The sequence below is a fragment of the Meles meles genome, chromosome 4 (assembly GCF_922984935.1).
Source record: "Meles meles chromosome 4, mMelMel3.1 paternal haplotype, whole genome shotgun sequence".
Lineage (NCBI taxonomy): Eukaryota > Metazoa > Chordata > Mammalia > Carnivora > Mustelidae > Meles > Meles meles.
Window position 1 is genome coordinate 70,373,645 of NC_060069.1, and position 18,096 is coordinate 70,391,740.

General features: G+C 38.0%; 1 protein-coding gene across 1 annotated transcript in view; it reads left to right on the forward strand.

The window, feature by feature from the left end:
• The window catches only part of WDR49 (WD repeat domain 49), a 134,147-nt gene that overhangs the window by 81,363 nt on the left and 34,688 nt on the right, over window positions 1-18,096 (forward strand). The window contains exons 11-14 of the mRNA XM_046003144.1: window positions 10,287-10,417; window positions 12,726-12,824; window positions 14,705-14,869; window positions 16,907-17,094. Of these exons, the coding sequence (XP_045859100.1) occupies window positions 10,287-10,417; window positions 12,726-12,824; window positions 14,705-14,869; window positions 16,907-17,094 (583 nt within the window). The remainder of the gene's footprint in view (window positions 1-10,286; window positions 10,418-12,725; window positions 12,825-14,704; window positions 14,870-16,906; window positions 17,095-18,096) is intronic.

The following is an 18,096-nucleotide window of genomic DNA, read 5'->3' on the forward strand; positions in this document are numbered from 1 at the left end:
GACATTCTTTCCTGCTTTGTCAAAGATTAGTTGACCATAGAGTTGAGGGTCGATTTCTGGGCTCTCTATTCTGTTCCATTGATCTATGTGTCTGTTTTTGTGCCAGTACCATGCTGTCTTGATGATGACAGCTTTGTAATAGAGCTTGAAGTCCGGAATTGTGATGCCACCAACTTTGGCTTTTTCAATATTCCTTTGGCTATTCGAGGTCTTTTCTAGTTCCATATAAATTTTAGGATTATTTGTTCATTTCTTTGAAAAAAATGGATGGTATTTTGATAGGGATTGCATTAAATGTGTAGATTGCTTTAGGTAGCATAAACATTTTCACAATATTTATTCTTCCCATCCAGGAGCATGGAACATTTTTCCATTTCTTTGTGTCTTCCTCAGTTTCTTTCATGAGTACTTTATAGTTTTCTGCATATAGATTCTTAGCCTTTTTGGTTAGGTTTATTCCTAGGTAGGAGATACTGTTTTCTTAATTGTATTTTTAAGATATCCATAGTTAGAAATCAGCATCAAAGATAAGGGGTTTTTTTTTGTTTTTTGTTTTTTTTTGGATTTTGACACAAGTTAGTTTTAAAAGATTAGTGAGTAGAGTCCTTTAGAAGTGGTTTAAAGGGACACCTGGGGTGCCTGGCTGGCACAGAGTGTGTGATTCTTGATCTCTGGGTAGTGAATTCAAGCCCCCCCCCCCCCCCCGTTAGGCATAGAGTGGAAAGAAGGGGGGGAGGGAGGGTGGAAGGGAAGGAATCCCTGATGCTCTGCTCTCTCTGAATGGGTGGGGACTTTCTGTCATCTTGGAGAGGGAGCTTTGGGAAGACTGAGTTGAGAGAGGGAACAGTTACCACTCCTTCCATTTTCCCCCATCTTTTCCATCTTCCACAAGGTTATCAGGATTTTAATCCCTAGTTGGAACTGAAAGTTGAAGAAATACATTCTCAATTGTATTATTTCGCTTTCATATTGGTAGATTTAAAAAGTTTATTTCTGTGGTGCCTGGGTGGTTCAGTCAGTTAAAACTCTGAATTTGGCTCAGGTTGTAATCTTGGGGTCCTGGGCTCGAGCCCCGGCACCTGAGAGTCTCCTTGTCCCTCTCCCTCTGCCCCTCCCCCTGTTCATGCACGATCTCTTTCTCTTGAATAAATAAATAAAATCTTCAAAAAAACTTTATTTCCTAAGTCAAAGCCCTTATGTGAGGACAGATTTTACTGGAATTCGACAGGATCTTTTATGTTAGGAGGCATTTAACAAAGTAGCAAGAGGATAGGTTGACTGTTCATTTATAATGGGAGAAGGATGGTCCATTAAGCCACTTCCTTGAGAGTTTAGTGATTAGAAAAGAAATAACTGAAGACTGATAGCTTATCAAGCTTTCTTTAGCTTATCAAGCTTTCTTTAAAACCGAGAGGGAGGTTGTTTAAGTTGTAGCTTTAACTTCAGGCTCTACCTAAATAAAGAGATTGGTTTGATAATTTTCCCAGGATAAGATAGATAGTACATTTATTGAGTGAGGTATCTAAATATGCATCAGGCTTATTTTATTTATAGTGCTTTTTAACATTAGTCCCTTTACATACATTATCTAACTTAATCCTTAGCTTCGTTTGAAAGGGAGGCAATATTTTGTAGATATCTCGATCTTTATCATCAGCTCTTATCTCTCTAAGCTCACTTATCTATTTACTTTCTGGACACGTCTGCCTGCAATCTCAAATTCAACATATTTTAAATTGAATTTATTATTTGTTCCCTCTTCAAAACCCACTTTTCCCCTCTTAGCTTCAGAACTTCAGTTAACAGCCAGAGACCTGAATATCCACCTTGGTTCTTCCTTCTCACTCAACACCACAACAAAGTACTGTTACCTATTTTATATTCCAAATATTTCTCAAACCTGTTCCTATTACTACTACAGCTATATGATTCAGGGCCTCATTTCTACCTGGCTGAATTTCACAGACTTCTAATTTGTCCTTTTCTCTAGTAATGCCCCCATTTTACCTCTTAAATAGATTCTGCACATTTTAGCTCTAATAATTTCTTTCTACAATGCATTCTATGTCACTTCCTTGTTTACCACCTTTCAGAGTGTCTATAAAATACTTTGAAACTCCCTCTGGCCTGGACCTATTCTTCGTATCCTTTTTATCCATTCCTGGGTATATTCTAGTAATCTCTACACCCAATGTGGAGCTCGAACCCATGACCTATGATACAGAGTTGCACACTCTTCTGACTGAGCCAGCCATGTGCCAACTGGGGTACTTTTCAAACTCAAATATAGGAACTGCTGTCAGCCTGTTCCCATGTAAACCTTACCTCTTGCCTTTATTCTCTCCCCTTCTCTAGAAATCCTTCTCCAAACGTTGTTCATGTAGCTAACATTTATTCTTATTTCAGGTCTTGTTCATTCATCTTCTCCATCAGGACATCTCTCTTTACTCCCGACGTGGAAATATGCCCCCATTTGTCTTTGTGCTGTATACCTTCCTGTACTTTGTTTAATGTAGAATTAGATTATAGCATTTAATGAGTGTGTATGTGTGTGTGTTTAAGTGTGTGTTTATGTGTGTGTTATAGTGTCTGGTTCTTAGTGGATGCTCAATGATATTTGTTGAATGATTTAATTAGTGTTTATTAAATAACAGGAAATCTGAGAATTAGAGAAGTTAATTACTCAAGGTCACAGTCTGAATAAGGAGCAAGCAGGATAGTTATTCAAATCTATTCTCTCTTACAATAAACCAGGAATCTAAGTATTACTAGTCTTCTTTCACAAGGGAGAATATGTGGCTTAAGAAAATGTGTAGTCTAACCAACATTACAAAGCTAGTAGGCAGCTGAATTGGAATTCCTGTGCCAGAGTCCATGCCCTCTCCACCATTCCTGAGTTACAAATGGAGTCACTGAGTCATGGGAGAGCAGCTATATTCTCTTAAACAAGTAATCTGATTGAATAGGTTGGTTATGTCAATCAAATCTAGGGAATCAGTTTTGTGTGTTTGAACACGTAAAAGACACGTTTTTCAATGAGTACTGGGTGTTACATGCAACTGATGAAACACTGAATTCTACCCCAGAATCTAATAATACACTGTATGTTAACTAAATTGAATTTAAATAAAAAATTTTTAAAAACCATGCTTTAAATTAAAATTAAATTAAAAAAACAAATTAACACCTCAGAGTTTTAGCTTACTATTATTTTTCCTTTTTCTTCCCACACATATTTTTAAAGTACACCTAGGTAGAAAGTGCTGAGTTAGGAACTATGGTGGACTGAATGTGAAGAAGCATGATACTTGCTCTCACGGGCAACATGTTCTAACTGGGGAGTCAACTCACACAAGGCAGGATATGATAAATGCCACTGTGAAATGGTTCTGAGCAAAACCTGAATTGGAGAGCCCATATTGGTTTTCTAGAAATGCATTCATTAATATCTAGAGAATATGTCAAATCTGTTAAGAAGAAGAAGCCCCAAATTCAGAACTTCTAAAAAGATGTTTCTTACCATTTTAAGTAAAATATATTTAGAGACAAAGTTGTGAATTGACATAGGGCCAACTAAGTAATGTCTGGTTAAATGCCTGGTCATATTTACATTGGTAAAATTAAATGAATAGATGATCAATTAACTTTGCATTTGCACATAATATGTATAGTTCTGGTAAAATCAAAGAAATAATCATAATACTTTAAGATTTTATCCTGCCCTAAAGTTCTATGATCCTATAATTTATAAAAATAGACTTGGGCTTTTAATTTCTCCCACTGTATTTCTTTCCTTTCTGTTAAAAGGAAAACCTCTATTTATGAAGATTTTATCTCTGTAAAATAGCTGGACTTATATAAAGAAGGGAATCATTTATTCAAGTACTTCTGAAAATTTTATTGATTACATCTTTCACAAAGCTCTGTAAAAGTAGGTGCTCAATAAATAGGTGTTGATATAACTTGATTTCTAAAAGTATTTTTAAGTGAAATTAGATTAGGGATTTGAAGTTCCTTGACAATAAAACTTATCTATCACAAGATATTAAATTCTTAATAATTGCTTTACTAAGGTACTATAGTTCTATGTGACTCAATTGGTTTCTATTATTAGAATGAGAACCAGAATGAACATTTCCAAAGTGTAACTTACTCTGAAAACCATGTTGGAAGTCAGGAGGGGCAGGTATGTTGGAGATTCACAAATAACCCTCAAAGCTAATTTTTGTCATGGCTTTGGTGTCCAAAATTTGCCTCCAAGAATTTAGGAAAAAAAATAAAAATGAACTGATTTATATGGAATGCATTCTCTGCCTTTGAGATACCTCTTTTAAGCCTAAAAACCACAATGGACTGAACAAGGCTAGATTTTTATGGTAATTGGACTAACAACACACGAACAATTAGCCTCTAAGGGAACAAATAGTTGATTGTGTTCTTTTGTTCTCTCCATGCCTATGACTACATGATAAGTTTTGGTAAGAGTTATTTTCCCATCTCATTCACCCTAAAAAAGGTTGTTTTTTAAAATACATTTTTTTCTTTTTTGTATTTTTTTGTACTTGACAGGTGAATTAATTTTGTTCTCACAGAATTGGTTATTATATCTACATTCGGAGTGAGAGATCTGATCATCTTCACAGATGACACAGTGACTCAGGATCTCTGATGGGAGGTGTGGAATGGAACGAGTAAACTCTTTCAATGTCAAAAGAACAAATCTCTCAGACTCCTAAAATGCCTTAAAATTGGCTCATTCTGCACTTCAATTTAACTCTTGGCAAAAGTACAAACTTAAAAAAAAGTTATCTTTGAAATGGACAAAGTGAGAAATACAGTGTGGATTCTTAAGGTATTTTAAGGATAACTGTCATTTCAATTGAAAGTTTCAGGTTAGGTTTTAAGGGAAAGGTGGCAGCTAATTAGTTTCTCAACACTTTGGCACACAAGGTCAAATATCAGAAGGGATAGTTTTTATACCATCTTATGAAAAGCATTCTGTGCCTTTGACTCGTGTTACCTAAATATATCTAGTTAATACGGGTATCTTGGCAAAAAAGACATTTGACATTGAATTTTGTCTCCATCCCCAAAGGGAAATGTCTTCAACCAAACTTACCATTCAGTTAAGAAAAAATTAAAAATAATTACATGTAGGGGTGCCTGGGTGGCTCAGTGGGTTAAAGCCTCTGCCTTCAGCTCAGGTCATGATCCCAGGGTCCTGGAATCAAGCCCCGCATCGGGCTTTCTGCCCAGCGGGGATCCTGCTTCCTCATCTCTCCCTCTTTGCCTGCCTCTCTCTCCGCCTAGTTGTGATCTCTGTCAAATAAATAAATAAAATCTTTAAAAAAAATAATTACATGTAAAGCTCTTATAAGGTTCATGGCAAATTCAGAACTGCAAATTACCTTATTTATAGTATCTTACCTTGCTAAGCCTCATATTAATATTATTAAAAAATATTAGTATTAAAATTATTGATTTTTTAAAGAAAGAATAATTCATACACCAATTCTATAAATATTTATTAAATGCTTATTATGTGCTAGGTACTATTCTAAGCATTGCTGATACAGAAAGGAAATAAATGAAATCCCCCCTCTCCTAGAGCTTGTTTTTGGTAGGAGAGAGAGTAAATAAACAGACAACTGAATACAGACCACAATAGCACCTAATGATAAGTGTAATCAAGAGAAACGATGTAGGGTGAAGGATGAGATACTCAAGGGGGAGAGTTTTGCTTTATTTTATCTTTTATTTTAAATAAAGTTTTATTCTGACTGAAAAATCCAAGTAAGTAAGTAGTAATAGTGCTCCCCGCCTCAAATTTTCTCTTCTTTTATTTATTTAATTATCTTTAACATTACTCAGTGCTTCTCAGGATAAATGTATTCTTTTTTTTTTAAGATTTTATTTATTTATTTGTTAGAGAGAGAGCGAGCACAGGCAGACAGCGTGGCAGGCAGAGGCAGAGGGAGAAGCAGGTTCCCTGCTGAGCATGGAGTCCGATGTGGGACTTGATCCCAGGACTCTGGGATCATGGTCTGAGCTGAAGGCAGCCGCTTAACCAACTGAGCCACCCAGGAATCCTAGGATAAATGTATTCTTAATCCCCTTCAGCTATTTTGCCCATCCCCACACCAATTTCCTTTTAGCAACTACTATTTTGTTCTCTATATTTAAGAGCCTTTTTTGGCTTTGTGTCTTTTTTTTTCTTTGTTCATTTATTTTGTTTCTTAACTTCCACATATGAGTGAGATCACATGGTACTTGTTTTTCTCTGACTGACTTATGTCACTTAGCATTATGCCTTCCAGATCAATCCATGTTGTTGCAAATGATAAGATTTCATTCTTTTCATTCTTCTTTCATTCTTTATTCATTCTATTTTTATTCATATGTATACATATCTTATGTATCATGTATGTCTTCTATATATATATGTGTGTGTATGTATATATCTTTTTTATCCACATCTTCTTTATCCATTCATCTATGGATGGGCACTTGTGTTGCTTCCATATTTTGACCATTGTAAATAATGCTGTAATAAACATAGGCTTATGAATATTTTTGAGTTAGTGTTTTCATTTTCTTGGATAAATATTCAGTAGTGGAATTACTAGATTATATGGTAATTCCATTTTTAATTTTTTGAAGAACCTCCATAGTGTTTTCCACAGTGATGGCACCAATTTATATTCTTACCAACAGTGCATAGGTGCCATTTTTTTCTTTAGATCCTCTCCAACACTTGTTATTTCTTGCATTTTTAGCCATTCTGACGAGTGTGAGTTGTTATATAACTCTGCTTTTTTTTTTTTTTTTTTTTTAAAGCTAGGCTCCACACCCAGCATGGAGCCTAGCACAGGGCTTGAATTTATAACCTTGAGATCAAGACCTGAGCTGAGATCAAGAGTTAGACACTCAACCAACTGAACCATCCAGTGGTTTGGACTTATATTTCCTTGACGATTAGTGATATTAGACATCTTTCTAGGTATCTGTTGTCTTCTTTGGACTAATGTCTGTTCATATCCTCTGTCCATTTTTTTAATTGGATTATTTGGGGGTTTTTGGTATTGAGTTGTATAAATACTTCATATATTTTGGATATTAACTCTCAAGGGAGCATCTTTAGATAGAGTGGTCACAGAAGGCTCAAATAAGGAGGTGACATTTGGACAGAGAATTTTTCATTTATTTATTTGACAAATATTTATTGAATACCCATTATAAGCTGGTCACAATGCTTGCTGTTATGGGATTGCAGAATGAGATAAGATGCCTGGTTTCTAAGAATTTATAATCTAGCAGAGGAGTGTAGCTATATATATTTATTAGATGTTATAACAAAATGTGAACGAGTGAGAGATGAGAAGAAAGAAATATTTCTTTCAACTCTAGTTATTAAGTTCTCTACCAGAACAAGATGGGCCTTAGACAATGGGTGTATGGGTAGACAGATGTAGGACTGTATGTAAAAGGAAATCGATAGAGGGATGGATGAGCACATCATGAATGAAAACAAAGTAGCTAGAAATGTGGAGGGTGCTTAGAGAACAGTAAATGTTTCTTTTGTGTGAACAAGAAAGTGTGCTTCAGAAACTTGGGCCCTGAATACATCTAGCAATTCAAAACCAGCTCCTACAAGCAAGAAATTTATTTGAAGCCTTGTATTCTACCTTTTAAATCCAGGTGAATTTTACATTCTAGAACATAAATTCATCTATCCTATTTCAAAATAAGAACATTGTCCCCAAACTCTTTAAATAAATTAAAGAGTGAAGCTGGAAGGTGGGCGGTGAACCATATTTACCTTATGGCTTCCAGGAGCTCTGTCAAATATTTAGCTGGGGATTCATATTTTACTTTGAATATCAAGGGTAGAAGAATAGAGAGAACTAATACTAAAAAAGTAGATTGGACCCAAATAGCACTGGCTTTTGAATAATAGGCTCACTCGTTTGAAATGTGCCATGAAGAGAGTGGAAAACGAATACATGTGTTTTTTTTTTTAAAAGATCTTATTTATTTATTTGACAGAGAGAGAGATCACAAGTAGGCAGAGAGGCAGGCAGAGAGAGAGGAGGAAGCAGGCTCCCTGCTGAGCAGAGAGCCCGATGCGGGGCTTGATCCCAGGACCCTGAGATCATGACCTGAGCCGAAGGCAGCGGCTTAATCCACTGAGCCACCCAGGCGCCCCGAATACATGTTTTTTAATGAGGCATTAGCCTTATATTTGACCAGGCTGTTTCCTCTGCCTTGAGTGCCTTCCTCTTGCAAATCCTACTCGTCTGCTATGGTGCAGTTCAAATATGACCCCCTCACTCAGCCTTCTGTGATTTCTATAGCTGGGCTTCCTTGGCAACTGGTCAGTACTTCCTTGGCATTTACTGCATTTCACTTTTTATGTCAGTCATTTGATGCTCATGGTTCTATCTGCTGCAGCACCTGAATATGGACTTCCATGTGGAAAAAGAAGTGCTTGTAAAATGAATATAGATGAAAGCCCCCCCCCCCGCCCCGGCACCAAAGAATGATTAATCTAGTGGCAGAATAAAAGATGTACTAGAGGTGGGTAGACTAAAGGCAAAGGTATTGGTTAAGAGGCTCTTACAATTATTCAGTGATGAGGTAGTGAACACCGGACTAGGTAGTTGACATTGGCTGTTTAAAATAAAAAAGAAGGAATGAATTTGCTAACATATTGCAGAGTGGGAGTCCAAGTATTTGATGTGACTGAGGAAGAAAAACACACAGGAAGCTGGACTGCTTGTCTGGGAACCAAATTTAGGGAATTTAGGACCGAGACCTGGTGTGGACGGAAGATGAAAACTTTGGATTTCTTGATATGTTGCTGATGGGAACATTATATAGAATTGTCCCCTGGCAAGTGGGAACGTCTCAACACTGGGGAAAGTTATGAATGTGGATAAATTTAAGAACCATTTTCACAGAAGCAAGATTGCAACCTGAGGTGGTAGATAGAATCCCCGAATGAACCCACATGAGTAGAGAGAAAGGAATAGAGGAATGACAGTAAGGAATGTGTATAGTGAAAGAAGGGAAGAAAGAGGGAAGAGAAAATAGAGAATGGGAGTGAAAGTTCAGGGAGGCAAGAAGAGAAGCAGGATATACTAGAAGGAAAAGAATTTTCAGGGGTACCTGGGTGGCTCAGTGGGTTAAGCCTCTGCCTTTGGCTCAGGTCATGATCTCAGGGTCCTGGGATTGAGCCCCATATTGGGCTCTTTGCTCTGCAGGGAGCCTACGTCCCCCTCTTCTCTCTGCCTGTCTGCCTACTTGTGATCTTTCTCTCTCTGTCAAATAAATAAATGAAGTCTTTAAAAAAAAAAAAAGAATTATTAGGAGCAGAAAGCCACATCCTTCAGAGAGTGAAAACTTATAGTGATAGAGCAATTTGGAGACCTTTGGGAATAGAAGCAAGATTTTGGATAGGTGAAGAGAGAATGAGGGTGAAGACACCAAGCCTGCAGGTACTAACTGGTTACTGTCGCTCATTTGAGGTGTGTATGCCTCTAGACGGAGCGAGAGACTTAGTATAGTCTGATAGCCAGAACTTAAATCATCGTGTGGAAGCAAGGTGATATTGATGGGCCACAATGTAATGTTCGTGCCCCTCCCTTGCCTACCAGGCCCCAGGCATTTCATTTCCTGCCTATCGTGGCCTGTCAGATTCATAGCAGTACCCCAAGATATTGGTCTTTTTAAAACTATTGTTTCTGCTCAAAATTTGTCTGTCACCAGAGTCTGCTCCTTTGGAGTGGCACATTCCAGGTGTGTTTCACAAATGATAGCCCTTTGAGATGCTATCTGATATGGGACTCTATGGTCAGGTAAGTCTGGAAAATACCACAGGGAATGTTAACATGTGAATTTCTATGGAATCTCTCATGAAGAAAGACCTTACTACTTTTGTTTCAACTACCAAATATTATTTCTTCACAGACTCATCTCCTTTTTTATTGTTACTGTCAAAAAACTCTTAATAGTTGTATGGTACCTATGTGGGGAAACTTGGCTTTGGATTCTTGGTGATGGATAATTAATTTGATATATGCATATATGTTTGGTGTTAATGGCTGTGAGAGGATAATTAACTTTTTAATATTAAATATTCATAATGTACCAGGGAATTCAAAGAGAAAATAATAAAAAAAGTTTAGTGTGGGAGGTTCAGGATTTTGGATGATAAGTGGATGCTGGCGACTCAAGATCTCTATCACATTTAGATCCACAGCTAAATTCTGCATCCTTTTTATTAGGGCTATTATGGTGTTTCGACTACAAAACTTCAATCAATTCTTCATCCAGCCTGAGAAATGGAAAGGAGGAGTACAGCACCGTGATGATATCTTGTGCGCTGCATTTTTACCCCCGCAAACTCTTGTTACAGGTTAATTGAACCTTCTCTGGACCATCAGTGGTGAATGATTGGTTTCTTTTGGCTCAGTCACTTTTTTTTATAAAGATTTTTATTTATTTATTTGACAGACAGAGATCACAAGTAAGCAGAGAGGCAGGCAGAGAGAGAGGAAGGGAAGCAGGCTCCCTGCTGAGCATAGAGCCTGACACGGGGCTCGATTCCAGGACCCTGGGATCATGACCTGAGCTGAAGGCAGAGGCTTTATTTAACCCACTGAGCCACCCAGGTGCCCCATGGCTCAGTCACTTTTAAAAATCCTTTTCTGAACTGCAAAATGAATAGATCTCTTGAAGACTCAGCCTTTGCACTGAGAGCTACTCTTGGTCCTTACTTCCAGGGTAGCATGTTAGTGGTGAGGACTGTCTGCTCTACAGCGAGGCTGCCTGGCTTTGGATCCTGGTGCCACCACTATCCAGTGCATCATATCCAAAAAGTTCTTTAATCTGTGCACCATGGCTTTCTCTGGCTAATAAGAATATATCACTATCTTGGTTTAGAGTGAATATTGAGTAAACTAATCTGTGTAAGAGCTTAATACAGTGTTTGACACACAGTAAGCTTATCAGTAAATGTTAGCTTTTGTTTTTATTGTCCTTTTCCCAGAGACAGCATTAGGGATGATGGGAGCAAATCATACTTCTGTGGCACTCAGATGTTTCATAATGGGAACATACTAACACTTTGGCACAATTTAGTCCAAGTAATTTTGGTTAAAGATTGGCCTCACCAAATGCCTACAAATCTAAGCCCTTAAAAAGATGCATGGGCATGCTTTGATGTGCATATGAAAGAGGATCAGAAATCGTTGTATCATTTCTGGCCAAAGAAAACAATTTATAAAAATAGATTGCACCATGAAATTAGAGAGTCCATATTTTGACAACCTAGGTTGTTTTTTTAATAGAACCCCAAATGTCATCAATTAAGAGGAATGAAAACTCACAGGAAAAGAGCCAGGATATCTGTGAAGTGTTACAATATGTGGTTTACAGCTCTGTGTACACTTACTTTTCCACTGTCTTCAGGAATTACCTGATTACCTGCCAGTGGGGCCAACTCTGCAGTTGAATTTGCTTTATAGCTGCTGAAAGTCCAGCCCTGCAGGTGGTAGCACATGCTAAAATGTGAGGGAGACAAGCTATAAGGCTGCATCTTTATTAGTCCAAAAGTGTCAGAATTTACCTTTGTAACTGGTGGGTAGATGATGTCTTCATTGACTCTCATCCCACCAGTTCTATGTGAAAATGTTTGGCCAGGCACTTTATAACTTAAGCATTTCAAAATCACGGGAGCAGATGGCTACTCTCTTGTACAGTTAATCCATGCAAATCCATCATCCTTGGCCAATTTTTGAGTTGCACAGGTTGCTCTTGCCTGAACAATACGGAGTTTCGTATATATTCTTCTCTTCTTTCTCCCAATCCCAAGGAAGTTTCCATCTGTACGTCCCACTCAAACGCGGGTCTTCCCTTCTGCTCTTCACTTGACCCTGATACTCTGCTCAGTGGGGAACTTTCCTTGCCTTGCTGCGGAGAACAGCAGTCTGGGCGTGCCTCGCTCCTCCCCAGGACAGGCTTGGTCAGACTGTTCACTATTTGGGCTTTTTTGTGTTCTCTGTGATGAGCAGTAGGGAAGCACTTTCTATAGGGAAATTTTTAGAATTAGAGAAAGCGTTATTCAATAAAGAATATAGGAGGGAGGGAATGAAAATACACACACACACACACACACACACGAATAGATGTGGTAAACAGAAACCAAGAAGGATTTGATTTGTTTGCCCTCAATAATAAAAAGTATAATTATTATGAACATTTTTTTTAGTTCTTATAATATGCTAGGCACTGTTCTAGTACTTTTCATTCACAACAGCGTTATGAAATAAATTCGATTTTAATCCAGTTTTATAGATGAAATTGTGGCCTCAGGTAGTTAAATAACTTAACCACGTTTCCACAGCCAGCAGGTGGCAGAGCTGAGAACCAAACTCAAGTTGTTTAATTGCAAAGCCCTTATTCTGAATGCCTTACTACTATAAAATAAAAAGATATGGCAGTAATTTCCAGTATATTGAATAGATGTACATGATGAGGATTGTTAGTTGTAAAGTTAATAAAATACTAGTCATTATTGTTCCCGTTTCCAAAAATACAGAGAGTACCTACTCTGCGCCGGATTGTGTGTAAGGTGTTCCCAAACAGTGACTTCTTCTCCCATTGCTGTTGCTCATGTTTTCCAACTTTCTGGCAATTTATGCTCTCCATCCTGGCTCATATAGGGAGTTATGATGGAGAAATCATTCTGTGGAACAACAACACAGAAAACGCTCACTGCGTCCTTCACCCTGATTATCAGAGGCTGCTAGAATCAAAACCGGGTGAGTGCAAGTTTGAAAATAAAATAACGTGGCTGAGTCAAACCACAGTAGGCTTCGTTGTTTATTCATGTACCTGATGCAGCTCACTCCTAAATTATAGATGATTGGCTATAAGCGCCAGGGATTAGTGAGACCATTGTCTTGTCAAAGTGACTAAAAAGAACCTTGAGATTTACTTGGCTTAGCAAATTCTCTGTGGCGTGCTGTTGCTTGTCTTTATGCCACATCAGCTTTTCTGAATTACTGACAGCAGGGAGCAGGCCTCTCATTTCCATCTAGTTTAGTTTTTGCCAATAAACCTAACCAAACTGCCTTTGAGTGAAACTTGGTACCCCTTGGTAGGAAGATAGGAGCTCATGTTCACTTGATAGGCAGCTCGGGCTTAGTCTAGAGCTTGTATTAAATATTACGCCACCTGGAAATCTTAAATTATTTCTTGCTTCAGAAACCTGTGAGGAACATGAGATGGGAGTATATTGTATTTTATGGGAGTTTAGCCGAGCACATGAATATTTTATACTTAAGCAAAATGTCTTGACAATTGCCTTCACATTTTATTTCAGTTTCTTTAGATACTGAAGATTTTTCCTTAGGATTATTTATTTAGGTAATGAATATGTCATTCTTCATGGCCCACTGAGGTTCTGTTGTCTCAATCGGATAAACTCACAGAGCTGGATCGGACCGTAGGAAAGGATAGGTCGTCCAATACAGCTTTATTTTATGAAAGTGGAGGGAATAATTTGTTAAGAGTAAGTCCTTAGTGATTTGAGCTTACTTGTCTGTAGGCACAAAGCTCTGGCCTGCTATCTGTATGAAGAGTTAGCCATTAGGGTTCACTTGAACCCTCTGTGGAAAGGGTAGAATTCTGCCTCGTCCTTTATATTGGCCTGCAGGAGAGTGATATCTTGCTCTTACAGCAAGCCCAATTGTGGCTACGATTAAAACTCCAAAGAGGTAGATAAGAAAAAAAAGTGAATAATATCAAACTTCTAAAAGACAAGAGAGGCATTGCTAGAGATGTCTTGCTTTGAGATTTTGCAGATCCTCCCTGTGTAGATTTTTTCATAGCTATGTACAGACTATTCATAGATTCTGAATATCCCCAATTCTTATTAGTGTGGCCGGGAGATGATGTCACAAGATAATTGAAGGGCCCCTAGGAAGGTCCTCTCCGGGGTAACTCACTAGCAAAAATATTGCTGCTAGACTGATCATTTAAATATATTTAAATAGTCATTATAGCTCATGTTCATTATATTATTTGCAAGATTACTATTAATGATTAATGAGCTGAAAATGTCATGGTGTTAGAATCACGTTTGTCTTGAACAGATCAGGATTTCTTTTTTTTTTTTAACATTTATATTTTTTTAAAGGTTTTTTTTTTAATATATATTTTTTATTTATTTGACAGAGAGAAATCACAACTAGGCAGAAGGGCAGGCAGAGAAAGAGGAGGAAGCAGGCTCCCTGCTGAGCAGAGAGCCTGTTGCAGGGCTTGATCCCAGGACCCTGGGATCATGACCTGAACCGAAGGCAGAGGCTTTAACCCACTGAGCCACCCAGGCACCCCCAGATCAGGATTTCTAAGACGTTAACACTGACAACAAGATGAGGTCCCTATTAATTCGTATCAAGGGAAAACACAGTCAGTGCGTATGTAATATGCAAAACGAAAGTGGAGTGAAACAACCCTTCAAGTTGGGATTGAAGCCATGAATAGCGGAAGGTCGGTTGGATGTTCACTGGAAGCCTACTGTGAGACTTGATGGGGTCACCGGAGACCAAAGGAGGCGGGCCTGTTGTTTTTCATAAGCGTTCAATTGAAAAGCAGATGTTTCTCCTCATTAAGACACCTAGCTTTGTGTCCATCACAGGTACAGAGCCTCAAAAGCTTTTCAGCGCTGGGAGGAGCTGCTCCGCCTGCCCTGGCACCAACCAGACTGCACTGGGAGCCCACTCCTTGGAGACCCTTGCCGAGGGCAATAACGCTGTTGTGGGGCTCTGCTTTCTTGAAGCAAGAAAAACCACCGCAGAGACAGGTATAACATACATTTCCATTCTGACTGTGGATTGATATATTTGTAAAAGGTGGGGAAAGGGAGCAATGAAGACCATTTAATGTGTTCCTTTGTGGGTCTTGTAGAGCTTGACCCCATGTAGCTAACAGTCAGTGCTGGGTCCCGGGAAGCCCCCCAGCCACAGCAAGCAAGGTCGGGGTTCAGAAGGGAGGGTCCAGGAGCAGGAGCCGGACTTGAACCCCCAGCGAATTAGTGCTGCACAGCTCAGGATCCGAGTGGAAGAAATGCTGGCAAACTGTTTGCTCTGGATGACAATCTGAGTTGCTATGCCAGCTGTGGCATAAAGAGGTTTGGTAGGATAGAGGGCACAGCAAGAAATAGGGTCCAAATATATGTGCCAAGCTTAGGACTATATGCTCCAGAAGGATAGAGTCCGACTGTGCTGGAACCCAGTATCAAAATGGGCTAGAAGAAAATAGTGAGAAACTTGGAGATTGGGGCAATGGCAAAATTTGAAATAACTGCTGATCCTAGATCAAGAGAACTGCTTGCTTTTTTCTTAGTTTCCTCCCTTCTTCCCTCCCATCCTTCCTTCTTTCCCTCCTTCCTCCCTCCTTCCTTATGTTCCTCCCTCCCTTCTCTTTCTTTTCTCTTTTGTAATGGCTTGGGTATCATTACCAGTTATGCTTACTTTCCAGAGTAAGTCAGGGTCCTGGTTAGTGCTTCTGCTGAGATGTATGCTAAGACTGGTGCCACCAGGTCACTTGCTGTAGCCGTTTGGTATTACATAGATGAAATAACCTTTTGCTTAATTTCCCCCTTGTTTGCAATAGCTATGTTAGCATGGTGTTGACGCTGCCTGCATTTTCTCCAAACAAAAATATGTTTTTGAGAATAATGCATATTGTTTCACCTTTCATCTAAAAAATTGTGTTTTATAAGTATTTTTTCTTAATATGGACAATCTAGACGTGTAGGTGTTACGTGTATGAAAAAAACTAAATATATCCAAACTGCGTTTTCCATATTTACTTACCCACATTCAATTTGCAGATAGAAGATCTGCATGATTTTTATATAAAAATTTTCAACATTAAAAATCAATAAAGGTATACCCTTAAGAGTTTAAGAAACCTGTGGAGTATTTAGAATAGACTTTGAAACAGTTAGATTCTAAAACTTTGTATTTTCTAGAACTCCCTTCTATTCACAAAATGAACTATTATCCTGAAATTGCTCTCATTTCCTCTACACTAATTCTTCTTAATGTTATCAGTATTCCCAAATTGTTTCCACTGAAGCGGCTACAAGTCATTATTTCTACCTTAAACAGATATGATTGTTAATTGGCAGTACACTTGTGAAGTAAATTGAAAGTCATCTACAGATTTATCAAATAATAATAGGAACTTGGCCACAGAAGAATAATTTAGGTAGAGTGCTTCTACAAAGCATATAAAAATAGAAAATGAAAAGGTGAGTTCTAGGCCCAAGAGCCAAAAAAGGGTTCCATAAGGGCTCCCAATGAATTCTTGATGAAAAATTAAAAACAAGCCCATAAACAGAATCCTAAATGCATGATGCTATGTAAAGAAATTAACATCTCTGCTGCTCTAACGACATGTACGCAGCCAGCTCCATGCAGGAGGAATTCTACTTCTTTGGTGTATGTGTATATAGGTTATTAAGAAAGATGGGTTAATGTAATTAGAATATTATCACAATATTGAAACTAATACTTGATAAATTTATTTGGAGGAACAAATTAATTCTATCTAACTTTAAAAACCAATTATATCGAAATAATGAAAGAAAGGGAATTCAATGTAATGGAACATCTTGCATTTCCAATCTCATTTAATACTCAACACAAAACAGTAAGGTTATCATGGCATTATCTCCATTTTATATTGGAGAAAGTTGAAGTGCTGGAAATTGCTATCCAGGCTACCTATCGCTCCAATAGCCATATGCTTTCCGCATGGCAAGCCACTGAAGACATTTTTTTCTGGTTTGTGTTGTCACATTTTCCTAATTAAGTATTGTCTTACACATTAGGAGGAGCTAACCTGGTGTCATGTGGAGGATGTGGTTATGTCAGATTCTGGGACACATTTAAGAAGCAACTTCTGGCTGAATTTTTGGCTCATGGTGGAGTTGGATCCATTATTATGTCTACTGATAAGTCAAACCAATACCTCACCACAGGAGATCTGGATGGACAATTGAAAATCTGGGATATAGAAGTAAATTGGCAGTATTCTCATACCTTATTATTTTTGATTGCCTTGTGCTGCCGATAACTAGGAATCTGGTCTTATCTATCTCCTGGATAAGGAAAGACATGATCAGTCTGAGTACTGTAAAGGAAACATTAACATGTATCAGGCAGAGATATCTCTTAAACAATTTATGGGGAAAAACAGATTGTTTTCAGTATGAAAATCTTCTCAAGCCCAGGGCATCGGCATGGCTTAGTCAGTTGAGCAGCTAACTCTTGTTTTCATTCATGCCGTGATCTTATGGGTTGTGAGATCCAGCCTCATATCATCAGGCTCTGTGCTCAGTGGGGAGTCTGCTTGAGATTCTCTCTCTCCCTTTGCCCTTGTCTCCACTCGCACTCACGCACTCTCTCCCTCTCAAATAAATAAATCATATATATACACATACAAATATATATATGCACACACATATACATGCACGCATGTGTATGTGTATATGTATATGTGTGTGTATGTATGGGTAGTCAAGTCACTCACCCAATTTAGGAATGCAGTATTGTCAGGAAGGTACTGAAACATTGTTTGACCATAAGTAATTAGGATATACCTTATTTGAAATGAGACTGTAAACCTAATTTAAACAGAGTATTGGCCCTTCATCCAACATTATCATCATCCTGAATTAGTTTGGGATTTTTGTGTCAGTGATTACCTGCTTGATTTTCTAATAATATTATAAAATCATATAATATGCAAATATCTACAAATGGTAAAATTCATCTCTCTCAAATAACTGACTTGACTGTTAATTCTTTCTGCTTTTCATTCTTCCCCTCCCCTCTTCCTTTCGTTCCACTTCTTGGTTCAGGCAAATCAGTTAGAAACCTTTTTTTGACACTTAGTACAATTTTTCTAAACTCTGTTATCATGAACTATTCTTTTGCATTTGGAGAACAGAGAATTTTCCCCAAATGTACTTATTTTCATTTCCATATCAGACATTTTAAGAAAAAGTGTTATGTTGCT